The sequence below is a fragment of the Miniopterus schreibersii genome, assembly GCF_964146895.1.
Source record: "Miniopterus schreibersii genome assembly, chromosome: 16".
Classification (NCBI taxonomy): Eukaryota; Metazoa; Chordata; class Mammalia; order Chiroptera; family Miniopteridae; genus Miniopterus; species Miniopterus schreibersii.
This window is the reverse complement of record NC_138116.1, coordinates 9,269,110-9,284,587: the sequence shown is the minus strand read 5'-3', so window position 1 is coordinate 9,284,587 and position 15,478 is coordinate 9,269,110. Positions and strand designations below refer to the sequence as shown.

The following is a 15,478-nucleotide window of genomic DNA, read 5'->3' as shown; positions in this document are numbered from 1 at the left end:
AGAGTCCCATCTGGAGTTCAGGCATCCCTGCTTTCTGTCACACACTGCCAGGACCCACAGCACTCCTGCTCAGAGAAGGGCCCATGACAGTCTCTAGGGAAAGAGAACTGCCGGCCTGGCTATGTGCCTTGACCGGGGAACTCAAGCCCTCTACCACCTCCCAAAACCAAGAAGGATGAGTGAGCTCCAGGTGGACTGCAGGTCTCTCACCTCTAATCCTGGGATGGTCACTGCCACTTCCCGCTCCCCTCCCACGATCCTGGTGAGTAGGGTGGGTTCAACCCTCAATCCACCTACAGGACACAAACAGACTGACCCTTTTCAACAGAGGGCTCCCAAGTCCCTGCCCCAAATCCTGCTTCGAAATCTGCTCTTCCAGCTTAGGAGGCAGCCTATTCTCTTCATGGGGGCTTGGGAGGAAGACAGAGCTTGTTCCTCACCCAAAAATCAAATCAAAGCTCTTCCATGCCCACGCTTTCCTTCTCTGCAGTTTCACTCGGCTCGCAGTCTTCTAACATGGAGTCCCTGAACTCTCTGAAGTCGTGGGCAAGATTCTGTGTCACTGTGCTTTTTTTCTAGGGAAAGGACCCATCTGTTTCTGCTTCTCAAAGGTACCTATGACCCCAAAGACCCACTGATTTAGCCTACTGACTGCACCACCTCAGTGAAAATCTGGGGGCCCTTCCTTGGCTGGATCTTCGCTGGGTTCAAAAACTTACTTCTAAGTAACCTAAGCAAGGTCTCTTGGTTGCCAAAGGTGGTATTAAGTGAGTCCTCCGGTGGCCACCATGAGGAATCCTTATGCAGTTTAAACTCCCTTCCAAGTGGGTCTAAATCAGCACCAGGCTGTTTCTTCAGCAAAGAGAGAGTCCAAAATAAAATATCATCTGGCCAGAAGTAAAGGTCAAGCCCAGACACATTTAGAGTGCAGTGCTAACTTCCTCAGCTTGGAGAGGGAACAGGACATGGGAAAGAGGTCTTAAGTAATGAGGCATGTTCCTCAGCATATACTGTGTGGCACAGACCGTGAGGCTGGGTGGGCTCCGGAAATACTAACTTACAGATAACAGAGTCTATATGACAAACATGAGCTACAGAAGCTCACATTTTCCCAAACCAAATTCTGGATTATCACCTAGAACGGATAAAAATGAGGGCACACAGAAATAAGTGAACAATCACTAAGTCCCCAGATACAATTAGTCATATGGCAAGGTCACAGCCCAGATACGCTGTTTGACAAGAACTTACTACTCTCATATGTTACATGCTTTAAACCAAGTTATTTTTCACTGAGGATATAATGGTACAAAACTTCCGGAACTGAAGACTTTGGAATACCTTTATTTTGCTGAGTTTCATTTGGATTTTCTTAGACACCAGATCAGACCAATACTTCTCTCCTAAGAAGTCCCAAAACATTCTTCCAAGCAAGGCATTCACCCAGGCCTCTTGTTCTTCCTCCTCAGACAGTGGGGCCTCCGGCAACTGGCAAAAGAAATGAGACCAAAATTAGCTGGGAAGCAACTGGAGAGCAAGACAGGTGCTTATTTTTACAGGGTCACTGAAGGATCGGCAACCACGAGTTGTATTTCTTCTCTATAAATTACAAGCCCCACATTATGTCAGTGAAGAGTAAAAGAAAGAAAAGCCACCATCGCAGATAAAAAGCCCTCTTCCCGTCTTCTTTTCCTACCAGTCTTCCTGTGGAGCAGCTAATATTTCATACCACAGCTCAGCCGAACGGCCCTGCCCCCCAAATCAGCTTGGTACTGATCAAACGTCTGCCTACCTTTCTTCCGGCCCAGGCTCCCTGGATGAGTAACTGTCAGGCTGGTTCTCACCAGGCAGCCCTACAGTTTCCAGTGCCCAGGACTCTTACATCCAGCCTGATTCTCTGACTCACTATTCTCTTGAGTGAGGGGCAGGGGAGTGCTTAAAAATACTGATGCCTGGGTCCCACACCAGACATGCTAACCTCAGTGGGTATCAAGGATGTTAGAATGTCTCTCACTGATGTAACGAACAGGTGAGGTTGAGAACCCCAGCCCTGCATTAGAGAGCCACTCTCAGGAATTTGGTGAAACTCCTGTAGCTCTTGTCACCTGGGCCTCACCTCCACATGAGACAATCCATCTAAAACATCTGTCACAGCCAGTGTGCAACGTAGGAGAGCAAACCTCGGTTAGTCTCCAGTTTCCAAGGCTAATGAGGCTGGACCACGGCCTAATGAGTGCGAACAGGGAGAAGCAGCAGTGACACCTATGGGAGTGTGGTGAAGTTAGGGGGTTAATGCAGGTAATGCTTGGTGGTCGTCGTCGTCACTGTTGCTGTCCACTGAGCCCACACCAGTCCCTATGATAAGACTCCCCCTCAGGTTCCCTCTTTTATGCCTCACAATACCCCAGAAAGACAGAACTTTTATGTCTATTTTGGGGATAAGAAAACAGACTCCAAGCCGTTCAGTGCCTTGCCTGAGGCCCCTCATTTATTGGCAGAGCCACACACAGCCTCCCTCTCCCGGATCTCCACCTGCTGGGTCCTGTGGGAAGGCGGAAGGGGGTGTGACTGGCTCCTGGCGTGACAGGCATTTCCCTATGCTGAGGTCTCTAATCAGACTGTAACTTTATAGAAACAATTAGCCTTGGAAAGCAAAGACCAAAAGAACTAGAAATGCAGAAATCTGTGAGCTGTTCACCCTTTCACTTCTATGGTTTATATAAATGTATTTGTCCTGTCCTCAGGGGTCGCCTGCAGCCGTAACAGACACCAGACACCCTCATCGTCTCCACGCTCCATACATGTGCATTCACACCAGTGCGATGTCCTGTGGGCAGCTGTGGCTGTGCTCAAGTTGCAGCTGTGTGCCTAAGCCAGGGGCACAGTACACCGGCGGCTTGGTGCTCATAGATTTGACACTTGGGGATGTGATGACTTGTGACCTCAAAGGTCAATGGCATGTACCTATGTGTGACTTTTCTGAAGCCTGGAGTTCTGAGGGTCTGACCAGGTGAACCGGTCACTGAGCTTGTGCAGGGCCCAGCCGACTGCCCAGCACCCAGCGGTCCACAAGTCTTGTCAGAGCTTGTGCTGTCTTTCTCTTTGGGGAGGGCTTCACTTGCATTTTCAGCCTAATGTTACTGCATTAAGGGGAGCTATTTTATGTTCTAGAAGTCCTTCAAATGTTGGTGTTTTCAAAGGTCTCCCTTAAAATGTTGGTGAGTCTCATTTAAAAATATTAAACTCTGGTTTTGAGGTAGGAGAGTAAGAAGCTAGAAAAATTCCTTGACAAGTGGAATGAGGGAAACTGAGACAAACAGTTAAACAAGGCCAAGCAATTAACAGCCTGCAATATAACTGCAAGATTTTATCTTCCCTAACCAAGGACACTTACGAGCAGATGTCTACACCTCTCCTCCCCAACCAGAGAGTGAGTGGCTTAAATCACCCTGGTCAAGGAGAGAGAGAACAGAGACCCAGTTAGTACTATTAGTGCCAGCCAAAACCCAGAACCAATGAAGTCAGGGGAATAAATAACAAAAAATCCAATTAGAACCAGGCAAATCCAAGATAAAAGCAAAGCAGTGAAGCTGACCAGAGAATGATCCCAAACTCCCCTATAAGCTCATTTTTGATGTATCAGTATATTAAAAAACACACCTGGAAAGCTGTTGAATATTGTTGAGACCCTCCCAAGACCTCCCCTAAAACTTCCACCTTTAGGAAAGAGATAAAAACCCTTAAGACAAAAGACCCAATGCATACTCTCTCTTGAGCAGGACTATGCCCCACCCCCACATCTTTCCTCAGGCGTGTATCTTTGCTTTCTTTCTCCTACACTCTAATGGCCCCCTAAGACTTGCAACCAGGGAGCAGGAAGTAGCAGGCAGTGGCAGCTCATCCTGGGCTAACTCCCTGAACCTGTCTCCAAGGTCCCTCTTTTTGCATCTGTAATTTCCTTTCCTGAATCCATGCTGCCCAGTCTAGGCTCACTGCTATTGCTGTGATCTTGCCTCTTCTCTCTTAAGCCTTTCCTTTCTTTCACTGTCCACAGCTTTAATAAACATAAATATTTCATGTTATGAAATATTTCTTACACAAAGTCAAGAAACCACACATTCCAGACTGTGACGGGGCAGACCCGCCTCAATCCCAGTCCCTTTCCGGTGACAGTTTAAAAAATAATGCATGTTGGGGCGGGGTGGAAGGGATCAATGGGGAGAAAAGGGACATCTGTAATATTTTGAACAATAATAATAATACATTTGATCATTCCATTTCAGAAGACATGATTCTGCCTCACTCGTTTTAATGGCTGGAGAGTCTTCTCTCTGTGCTTTTCTAGTGCTGTGATGTCTTTTGATATTAACCAAGGCATTTCCACCACCGGGTCCTGGACGGAAGAGCGGAAGTCTGTGATGGGCGAGCCCTCAGTCATGCCACAACTTGTACACGTTATATGGAATCACTTTCCTCTCTGTCTGAACACCTGCACTCTGCCCCCAAGGGGATCTGGTCCAGCTTTTCTGAGGTCATTGCCTTTGAGTCACATCAGATTATCTATGTAGACTTCTCAGTAAACACTCATCCAAGGACAATGCTCTCTTTCCCCCAGGAACTCAGGCAGGGCCTTGCTGCTGCCCACATAAGGGTACTGCATGTCTTCCTTAGATTTGTAGGCTACATAAGAGAGTAGGTTACTTTCCCTTCTCAAGTGGGACAGTCTACCCTTTATTAACCTTTCTTTACAACCCTAGTTATTCACAGTAAACAGGTTTAGCAAAAAAAGAGACAAGAAACAAAGGCTATTTCCCAATTTATGTCTAAGCCAAAGGCATATGATGTGGAAACAAATTTCTAAAATAACTGACAAGCAGGTGTTTTCTGTTTTCAACAGTTCCTTTTTCTAATTCAGGCTTCTCTCCACAGACTGACTGGGAACAAAGAAAAATCCATGAGCAGCAAACATTCAGAATGCATTAAAGCAGCTTTATCAACAAAGTCTGCATTCAACAGGCTGCGAGAAAACTCACTTCCAACGAATGTCACAAACATTAAAGAGCTTAAAGAATAAATGGGCACACGCTTCCTAATTCTCCTGTTTGGCTGCAGGAAGGAATGTGAGAAGACGACTCATTTCACCATTTTAACTATATACGTCCATTTACAAGGGCACTTTCTAAAAATGGCTTCCGCAAAGCAGCTTGGAGGCCAGCGGTCTGAAGGTGAAGGAGGCCACCATAACTGAGCAGCTCTTGGGGTATATCTTACTAAACACCAGCCTCCAGAGTGAAGTAGGAGAGACTCACTTAATCGTGTGGTGTAACCTTTCCTATTGCAAATGGCCAGGAGACCAGCCCAGGCTTTTTGTTACAAAGAGAGCTTACTGCCTCTGATCCTAACGTTTGGTCACACACAATCTGGTGCCACTTGAGGGTTTCACAAAGGGCTGCTTGGTCCAGGAGAAGGTACAACAAAGACCCTTCCCCCAGGGCCACTGGCTATAAAAACAATGAAGCAATGCATATTCATTGTGGAAAACACCCATAATCCCATATCCAGATGTAATTACTTAAGAACATTTTTACTGTATTTCCTTTCAGTCTTTTATATATATATATCTATAGATACCTATATATATATCTCCTTCTGAAACCAAGCAGACTACCTCAACAAGATGATAAAGCTCATGGTCTCTCTCACTAAGCTGGAGGTTAAGCTGACTGGGAAGAGAGAAAATGGTGCCAAGATTACAGGTGTTTGGAGACTTCAGAAGCTGGCACAGCCTGTGGTTGAGGGACAAAGCAGTCACAAGGACAAGTCAGGGTTCAGCAACTGGTCACTAACCACTCAACATCAGAACCAGGCCCTTTTCCCCAAATAGTGGTATTTTATAATTCAAACTTTGAGCTCCAAAGTGATTTCAATATTCAGCATCCCCTGAGCATGTTTTTAATTATTATGGGTAAAAACAACCACCCAAAGTATTTTAGCACTGTTTAATACAAATCTAGTCTATATTTACAAGTTATATTACTGGTGTTTTTCATATTGGTTTGGCTCGTAAGCAGTCTAGCATTAGTTGCCATTAGACCTGGAGCCCTCAGGTAAAAGATGCTTTGACCATGGCCTGTAAGAGGCAGTAGTGGGTGGGAACGGGAGAAGTTAGGGCAAAGGCTGGAGCTGTGTCCCAAGCTCCCTTTATGAAAGAGGTGGGGCATGCTACCCTTGATGGTGGTCAACACGGACGAAGTGACAGTATAACCTGAAGAGATGTCAAAGGCTCCTTTGTGTCTCTGAGTCCTTTAAGTCCCTCTTAACTCATGATATCAGAGGCAATATGGACCCTAAGAAATAACCTGGCCCTGTCTTTGGCAGGAGGAATGAGCACTAATTACACACCCAAGAGGTCCACATGTGGCAAGACTGTGGGGAAACAGGCACTCTTATTGCTGGTGGGAATGAACAAGTGTAGCCCTTATGGAGGGAATTTGGCAACATCTAACAAAACCACACATGCATTTACCTTCTGATTTAGCAATCCCACCTCTAAGATGTCATTCTAAAGATACATCCCCAACAATACAAGAATACACATGCACAAAATTATTCATCACAGCATGGTTTATAATTGCAAAATATTGGAAACAGCCTAGATGTCCATGTAAGAGAGAGTAAATGCACTATGGAACATCTGCACAATGAAGTAAGTACTTTGCAGCTGTTTCAAATAAGGGGAGAGGGAGAGAGGTATGAACTGATGTGGAGTGATTTCCAGAATGCACTGCTAAGTGAAAAAAAAGCAAAGTGCAACAGAGTAGCCATAGTATGCTACCCTTTAAGTAAAATAGAAAAGTAAACCCAGAAAGGATAAACCAGAGACTAGCGAGACCGGTTCAGACAGGGTGAGTAGAAATGGCATGGGGGAATAGAAACAAGGGGGGGAGATGCCACTTTTCTGAGTATGTCTTTGTACAGCTTTGATTTCTGGAACCATGTTAATGTTTTACATGCGCAAAACAAGGAAATGAAATCAAGGATGGGGGAAAGGTCCTTATTTGTTTAAATTGCATAATTAATAAGAAACAAAACTAGGAAAGAACTATCTCCACTCACTTATAAAGGAAAGCATGAAAAGCAATAAAAGTAGTGCAGGAACACTGTAGCAGATCTTATTTTCCAAAAATGGTAGCAATGGTATTTCACATCCCACATGTTCTTCCGAAAATCCGCTATTCCCTTAAAAAGAGGTGGAATCTCTGCCCTTCTCCTTGCAACTGGGATGGCTTTTGTGACTGCCTTGACTAACAGAGCACAATGGAAGTGACATTAATTTACCTCTGAGACTAGGTCATAAAAGGCAATAGTGTCAGCATGGCTCTTCCTCTAGGGACACTTGCCTTGGAACCCAGTCACTGTGCTGAAAGAAGCCCAGGCCACATGGAGGAGAACTGAGGCCCCCAGCCCTTAAGCCCTACCTGAGCTCCTATCCAACAACGAACATGTACTTGCCAGGCCTGGAAGTAAACCATCTTAGGAGCAGATCCTCCTGCCTGTCCCCAGCCAGCCTCCCCAGCTCACACTGTGTGGAGCAAAGAGAAGCCTTCACTGCAAGCCTAGTCAAATTACAAATCTGTGAGCAAAATAATTATTGTTTTAAGTCACTACTTTTGGGGCTGTTTGTTACGCAGTCATAGATAACTAAAACACACACCTATGCCTTATTCAGGACCATCTCAACTACCAGATCACGAGAGCCAGGTCATGACCACACATGCTTCAGGCAGGCCACATGCAAAAGCCCAGCACTGAAACTCATGCGCTTTCTTCAAACGCCCTTCTTTCAAAAGCTTATCTCTGGTCACACAATTCTGGCTCTCTGGTTGCCTAGCCCATGTAGGTTAGAAGGACTAAACTAATAAGGGTGGAGGTGGGAGATGGGGATAGGTGCTCAAGGAAAAGCCAGCTAGAAAAAAACATGCCCACACCAACCGACAACCAAGAGAGAAAGCTGCAGTCTGCAGTCTGGGAAGGCTCAGACTGGGGGAGAAAGGCCTTCTGACCTCAGCAGCCCTGCATGACAACAGGCCTGGATTTCCGTTTGTTGTACTAAGTCTTTATCAAGAAAAGATTAAATGATTCCTGCCTACTCTAAGAGAGCCAGGAGTACAATGTGGTTTTTAGATTTTCATGAAACTTAGAAGAGGAAAAAAAATGTTTCCTGGAAAGGAGGTTTGTACTAGAAATTCACCCCTACCCCAGCAACACTGGGTTGAGAGGCTGGGCTGTTGGCCATCAGGGTCTCCCAGCCCTCCTGGGCTCCCAGAGACCCCAGTGATTACATGATACAAAAAGCACATGGAACACACACTGAGGAAATTATGTTCTAAAACCTGTTTGTTGCCCTAGCCGGTTTGGCTCAGCGGTTAGAACATCAGCCTGCAGCTGAAGGGTCCTGGGTTCAATTCCTACCAAGGGCACGTACCTGGGTTGCAGGCTCGATCCTTGGCCCTGGCTGGGGCACGTGCAGGAGGCAACCAATCGATGTCTGTCTGTCTCTCTCTCTCTTGCTCTCTCCCTTTCACTCTCTCTGAAAAGCAATGGAAAAAATATCCTCGGGTAAGGGAAAACCCCCAAACCTGTTTGATTTCATTTAAGGAGCTCTTTTCAAAAGCAAGCTTTTTGTTAGATAACTTTCTGACATCAGTGCATAATTCTCCTCCTCATTCCTGGAGTCTGCTGAGTCCAGGCAGCTGACAGCCCAGGGAGAAAGGGGATCTGGGGGAGGGGCAGGCACTAGTGATAAACTGGACATTTCCAGAACAGTTTTCCATTAACCCTCTCTGGCCTAGAGGGCGGTCTACTTCCCACTCTTGCTGGTAACTTAGGGCAGAGGCAGTAGGCCAGCAAAGGCACTTGGTCTCCTCTCGCCCTAAGGCAGTAGGTCACATGAGGAGGGCTCAGGGCCTCTTCCACACTGAAGAGGCTCAAGGAAACGAATAGACTAAAGGCACAAAGAGAAAGGGATCAGATGCTTCCCATTAAGGACAGAAATACGGTCCCTCTAATAGGTCACTTTAGTAACCGGACATGAAAAACAGGCTTGGTGCTCCACAGGTGGGAGGCTGTGTCTCATAAAATTAGTGAAGGTGGTGGCAGGAGGCCCCGGGTCCAGCATTTTTAGAATGACCAACCAAAATGGCAGTCTCACATCAGGCTTTGCACAATCCATCACAGCAACTGTGAAATTAGCTACTTAACTTCTGTGAGTCCAGATGGAGAGAATATCATCTAGTTTGCAAGACTGTTCAAGGGGTCACAGCAATCTATTAAAGAGCCTAACAAAGCCTGGCATATGGCAGCTTATATTATTTATCTGTCACAGATGGTCTTGAGGCAATGTCTAGATTGTTACACTTTGGAAATAATGCTGGTGGTAAATCTTCAAATGCACAGGGCATAGCTGAGAAGTCTGAGAATTTGAGAATACAATGGCCACTGAGGAATTAGACTTCTATTACTAACGATTCTGGGAACTTCCCTACTGATCACCCAGTTGCTCATGTAAAAAACTAGGATGGTTCTCTCACACCCCACACCTAATTCATCAGCACATCCAGCCAGCTCCCCTACAACACCCCCCTCAAAGCAGCCCCTCCTCACCACCTGCTGTTACCACCTTAATCTTGGCCCCATTCTCCACAGCCATCATCGCCTCCCACCCACTCTTTTCCTCCTACAGCCAATTCTCCAGGGAGAGCCACTTACCTTTTAAAACTCAGATCAATGTTATCTCCTGCTCAAAACCCTCCTAGGGCTTCCCATACCTCCTGGAACTGACCTGATGAGGCCCTGCCTCTCTGTCCCTTGCTCACTGTCACCCACACTGTCCTCATCGCAGTTCCTCGGATACTCCAACCACATACCCTGATTCGGGGCCTTTGCACTTGCTGGTTCCCCACCCAAAATGCCCAAATGTCACCTCCTCAAAGAGGCCCTCCTTGACCACTGATCTAAAATAGAAGCTCTGGCCACTTTCTAGCCTCCCTTATTTGGCTTTATTTTAATTCTTAGCACCACCTAATGTTTGTTTCTTGCTATCTCCTGACTACAGTACAAGCTCCCTGAGGGGAGGGCCGCCTCTGTCTTGTTCATCACTATGTCCCCAGTGCCTAGAACAGGGCCTGGTTCACAGAGGTGCTTATGCACGAAGAAAGGAGTGTAAGTGGAAGATCAGAAAAGCCACAGCCTAGCAGCTAGCATTACCTTTTTTCCAGCTGTGGGGCTGCTCTCTGCACTCTGCACAGGGCTCCTCTGGGGGCTTCGGTTCTCTTGGGGAACACACCTGGCCATATACACGCTATAGTCTAGAAGCATCTTCTGCCGCACACTGCCGACCAGCTCCTTCTGCTTTGGCTGGGGCATAATCTCCTCCACGCTGCCTTTACTGCTGCTGCGACTGTGGGTCAGGTGCCCCGAAGGACTGCTGTGCCTGCTATGTGAGGACAAAACCCCTGGAGCAAAGAAGTGAGGGCTGTTAATACAGATGAAGCAAAGGACTGCAAAGTAAACAAAATGTAGAACAAACTCCTTTGGGTTACGTTGAGAAAAGCAGCTAAAATGCTACAAATGACTATTTAAAAAATATTTATAAGGTTATACCTTCCATTCTAATTAAAGATAATTTTTTAGAACAGTTTTTATTCCTCCCCAAGACAATTCAGAGTAATGGGAGCCATGAAATATACCAGTACGTACCTTTTTCTTTTTTCCTAGGGATCTCTTAGGGTCAAATTAAGGACTGACACACCCCAGGGGCAAATGGGAAGTGGGCAAAAAGCTAATTGTTCATACACAGCTCATGGCAATTCCAAATGTGCCATCTTCCATTCAATAAGATTTTTATCAAGCAGTTCTCTGGGCCAATCCCACATGAAAAAGAATAAGACATAATCCCTACCTTTGAACTTGGGCACCTAGGCAAATAAATCACAATTTTCTGTAATAAGCATTGTAGCTGAAGCATGACTAAAGGACTTTCAGGGCAGAAAGAAGGGATGACCACCTCTGCCCAAGAGAGCCCCAGTACTGATTTCCACAGGTAGTGGCCTCTGGACTGCCTCTTGAAGAAATAGTTGGCATTTTCCTGGCCCAGGATGGGGAAGGGCATTCCAGGTAAAGGGAACCGTATATGTAATGAACAGTGACAGGTCACAGTAAAGTTCAGTGACGTTCCAAGCAGAGGGCATGGGCAGAGGAATACAAATGAGCAGAGGTCATGGTTATCGAGGCAAATGCAGTGATCTGGAGGGTAGGGGTCCTGCACTTGTGTGGTGATCCTCCATTTTGTGAGGGGTATAACTGGGGCCAGGAGTTTGATAGCACTAGCTGCCTTATTATAAATATGGTTCTGCTATTGCTTTTTCTCTGAGGAATCAGAATATGTAAAAATAAATAGAATCCTAAGGAAACAACAAAGGCCAAAAACAAACATCTGTAAATGGTTCCATCACTGGTTGAATGATTCTGTATGAAGGGTTGCAGTGATTGGCCTAAAAGGTAAATGATTCACAAGAATACACCTTAGGTGTAAGACAGACAGTCATCAATTCAGAGTGGCCTTCCTTCCTTCCTAACTGGGAATTTCAATTCTCCTACAGGCCCTTAAAAAATATATAAGCATATAGCACACGTGTCATTACCTGGTTTACTTCCAGGGACACCAGGTAGCTTCTTGATTTCCGACTTCAGCTTAGATGCCAGAATAAATCTCCTAAACCACTCCTCTTTTTCTCGGCCAGTTCTCCCAAAGAGATACAATATCTGATCTCGCTGGCAAGATCTTGTTCCCTCCTGAGAATGGGGTGGCTTCTTAGGGTCCTCGGTTGCCGGGTCTCGCTCAGCTGGCGGCTTTTCTTCAGAAGTCTCTTTATCAGTCTGGGCCTTGGACATAAAGTCATCTTGTCGACCAAGCTCGATGCAAATGGGGTACTTTTTATTCCAGATTCGTTTTCGAGCCAAACTTTTAGGTACAAGATAAATCTACAGAGAAAGGGAAATGATGATTTATATACTAAATTAAGACTTAGCTACACTGTGCATTAAAATATGCAGAGCACAAATGCAAACTTTATAGTATTTTTGATTAAAATGATGAATGTGAAATAATTACCACCTGTCTATAGCATGACTATAGAAACGAATAAAATTTTAGAAATGACTGTTATTCTTCAAAATTATTCCAGAGTAGATGTTTAAGAATTTTGCAAGAATTACAAATATCTATAATTTTCAGGTAATAATAGCACAGTAATTATTTAGTGGATCTTTATCAACTAAGTTTAGATATCAATTGAGTTTAATGACTCTGGGCCAAAGGTAAGCTGGGAGGAAAAAAATGAATTTATGAAACTAGATCTAGAGGGAAAAGTCAAGTTTATTACCCTCAAGTTAAGAATAAATTTACACAGCCCGGCTGGGTGTAGCTCAGCAGTTGAGCATCAACCTAGGATCCAGCAGATCGAGGTTTGATTCCCGGTCAGGGCACATGCCCAGGTTGCGGGCTCGATCCCCAGTTGGGGGAGTGCAAGAGGCAGCTGATCAATGACGACTCTCTCATCATTGATGTTTCTCTCTCTCTCTCTCTCTCCCTTCCACTCTCTGAAATCAATAAAGATATATTAAAAAAAAAAAAAAGAAATTTATACAAAAGCTATTTTAAATATTTCTGTTATTTTGGAGAAACTTAAAGATCACTCATGAGCTATAAGAAGAACAGAGAATCTATAGCTTTTTGGAATAACAAATAACATATTTCTCAAAAACACAAGTATATAATACTTTTATCAAAATATAGTTATTTTGCATATCCATAATTTTCACATTTATAGAGACCTCATTGGTTATCCTAGCACCACCACAAGTAGCTTTTTGTTTGACTGAAAAAATTAACTCTCAAAGTCGGAAGCATGGGCTATGCCCTTGCCCCTCGAAGTGTGTTCCTTGGACCAGCAGCATGGCTATCACCTGGGAGTTCATAAAAATGCAGGCTCTCAGGCCCCACTCAGAATTGCTGAATTAGAATCTGCATTTAAAAAGATGTTCAAGAGATTCATAGGCACATTAACATGTGAAATGTTCTGCTCTATACTGTACTAATACTATAAACACACACACAACATTTTTAGGGGAAAAATACTTTTCATTCTTCTAACTTTCCAAAATTAGTTGGGCTCACCTTGCTGTCTGAGAGGTCGTAGATTTTCTGGCTGATGTAGGTGACCTCTGGCTTTGTTTCATTGTAGCTTGCCCTCCTGGATATATTTTTATTGGGCTTTGAAAGTCTTAAGGTCGCACCCTCAAGTCGAACAAAGACTGAATGTGTCAAAGTCGCATGGTAAGTTTCTGGATCATAGTTGTAAATTTCATTCATCCATCCCTGATGGAGAAAAGCTTCCGTTAGTAAAATTAGAATAAACACACATCAGATTCAACATGAAACTGATGACCACTGGTATTTGGGGCACTGAAACCAAACTTAATTATGACTCAAGTGTCAATTTACTTGTGACTAGAGGTTGCTGCGACAAGCACTTAGCTTGAAGAATAATCAGTACTGAGGAGTAATTTGGTATGTCTTTGATGACTAAAAAGCTGGATTTGGGGGAGAATGACAATGCACATTATCCTAAATAAAAGATTCTTTTCCTTTTGTAAAACTGACAAGCAAATCAGGAAACTCAAAAGTTTTGCTTTTGTAAACAGAGCAAGTCTTTTGCCCTGACCTCCTCTGGGGGTGAGTAATCCCACCTAGCCTGGCCTTCCTAAGTAGCCAAAACACCCTCTTCTCAGCCTACTTGCAAACGATCTTTGAAATTTCACAGACCATTCCAGGACCCAGAGGATGCCTACCACTCCATTTCTATCTCACTAAAATCATACTGTAAAGATCACTAAGAATTAGGCATTAAGTAATTCATAGATATGATCAATATGTCAAAAATCGAAGGTATATAGTAACTTAAATGAGTAAAATATTGCCATAGGGTCCCCTACCCCTCGATCAACATAAATGTGCTTATACATTGATTTTTCAAAGAGCAAATATATTGAAGTGTACAAACAACACACAAAAGCCCAACACACCATAAAATTGTGCTAAAGCTAATCTCATACCTGTAATCAATATCCATCATTTAACACTCTGCCTGGCCCACCATACTTTTTCAGATGACATGGTTGGCCCAGATCTCTTCAAAAGAAGTTCTCTAAGGGATTTTAATTGATATCTTCCTACCCCATCACAACTCCCATTTTAAAAATGTCTTTCTAATGAGCAGAGAAATGTTAATAATCATGACATTGAAGTTGAGATTGTCATTCTTTTCAAGGAATAGCCATTTCCACAGTGAGTAATCGACATCACACTGAAGTCTGGAAGGCCTCTGCAAATGAGGAACCCTCAGATTTCTCTTTTATTAATTTACCCATTCATCAAAACATAAGTTGAATTTCTCTATAGAAAAGTAATGTGTCAGGAGTTGATACAAAGATTAAAAACAGGGCCATATTCTTGACCCAAACCAGTAGAGAAGAATGAAGCCTTCATTTCACCATTTTATGACCCCACTAGAGCAACCATAATAAATATGTCACAAAGAGTACCCTGAATGTGTCGTGAAAGTAAAATTAGACAAACATACTTCGTTATTTTGGGAGGTGTGTGTGAAATTTATGAGCCAATTATATAGACTTATACACTTCAATATATTTTATTGCATGAGCTAGGAATATCTCTCCCTCCTCCCAAAGAGTCACTTGTATCTATTAAAAAACGTTGGATCAGTAAGCAGTAGCCATGGAAGATGGTGTGATCTAGGTGTTTATAAAGAAATAGCAATTGTCAGAGTAATTAATCGAAAAAGGGGACAAGCAATACAGAGCACAGTGGCACCTGAAGTGGACTGTATTATCACAACATCAATGTGGGTGGCTCTATTTTGCTAAGTGTAGAACTAAGTACATTTTTTGATTCATAGTTTTTGGTCTTTTTCTTTAGTCTATTATTATGGTGAAGTACATTCATTGATTTTCAAATGCTGAACCATCTTGCATTCTTGGGGAAATTATACTTCGGTCATGATGTGCTGAAGTTGGACCATACCAGCTCATGAGAGCCCATTCTACATATCTCTTCCTAACTGCACGTTCAGTGACTTCATGTTGGTAGCTTGCAACTGACTGTGGTGGGAGTTCTTACACCACGGAAATCAGTGAGCAGTGCAAAGAGGGTTTCCAGCCCACCCCAAGAAGCCAGTATCCCAGCACAACAATATTATTACCCTTTGTATACATTGCTGAATTTGACTTGCTAATACTTTGTTCATTTTCCCTTTAAACTGACATCCTGCTCAAGCCATAATGACTTTCTCCATGCTAACAGTACTTTATTGAGGTACAAGTTGCATATAATAAAAAG

At 43.9% G+C, this 15,478-nt stretch overlaps 1 protein-coding gene across 6 annotated transcripts in view; it reads right to left on the bottom strand.

Annotated features, from left to right (window-relative positions):
• Positions 1-15,478, bottom strand: part of TEX2 (testis expressed 2) — a 79,730-nt gene that overhangs the window by 24,220 nt on the left and 40,032 nt on the right. For all 6 annotated transcript variants that reach the window (XR_014000482.1, XM_081161208.1, XM_081161211.1 and 3 more), the window contains exons 3-6: positions 13,238-13,438; positions 11,703-12,042; positions 10,267-10,514; positions 1,342-1,488 (exon numbers count right to left, since the gene is read on the bottom strand). Coding sequence is in view for 5 of the 6 variants with exons in the window: in XM_081161208.1 (XP_081017334.1) it covers positions 1,342-1,488; positions 10,267-10,514; positions 11,703-12,042; positions 13,238-13,438 (936 nt within the window). In the remaining variant the exon portion in view is untranslated. The remainder of the gene's footprint in view (positions 1-1,341; positions 1,489-10,266; positions 10,515-11,702; positions 12,043-13,237; positions 13,439-15,478) is intronic.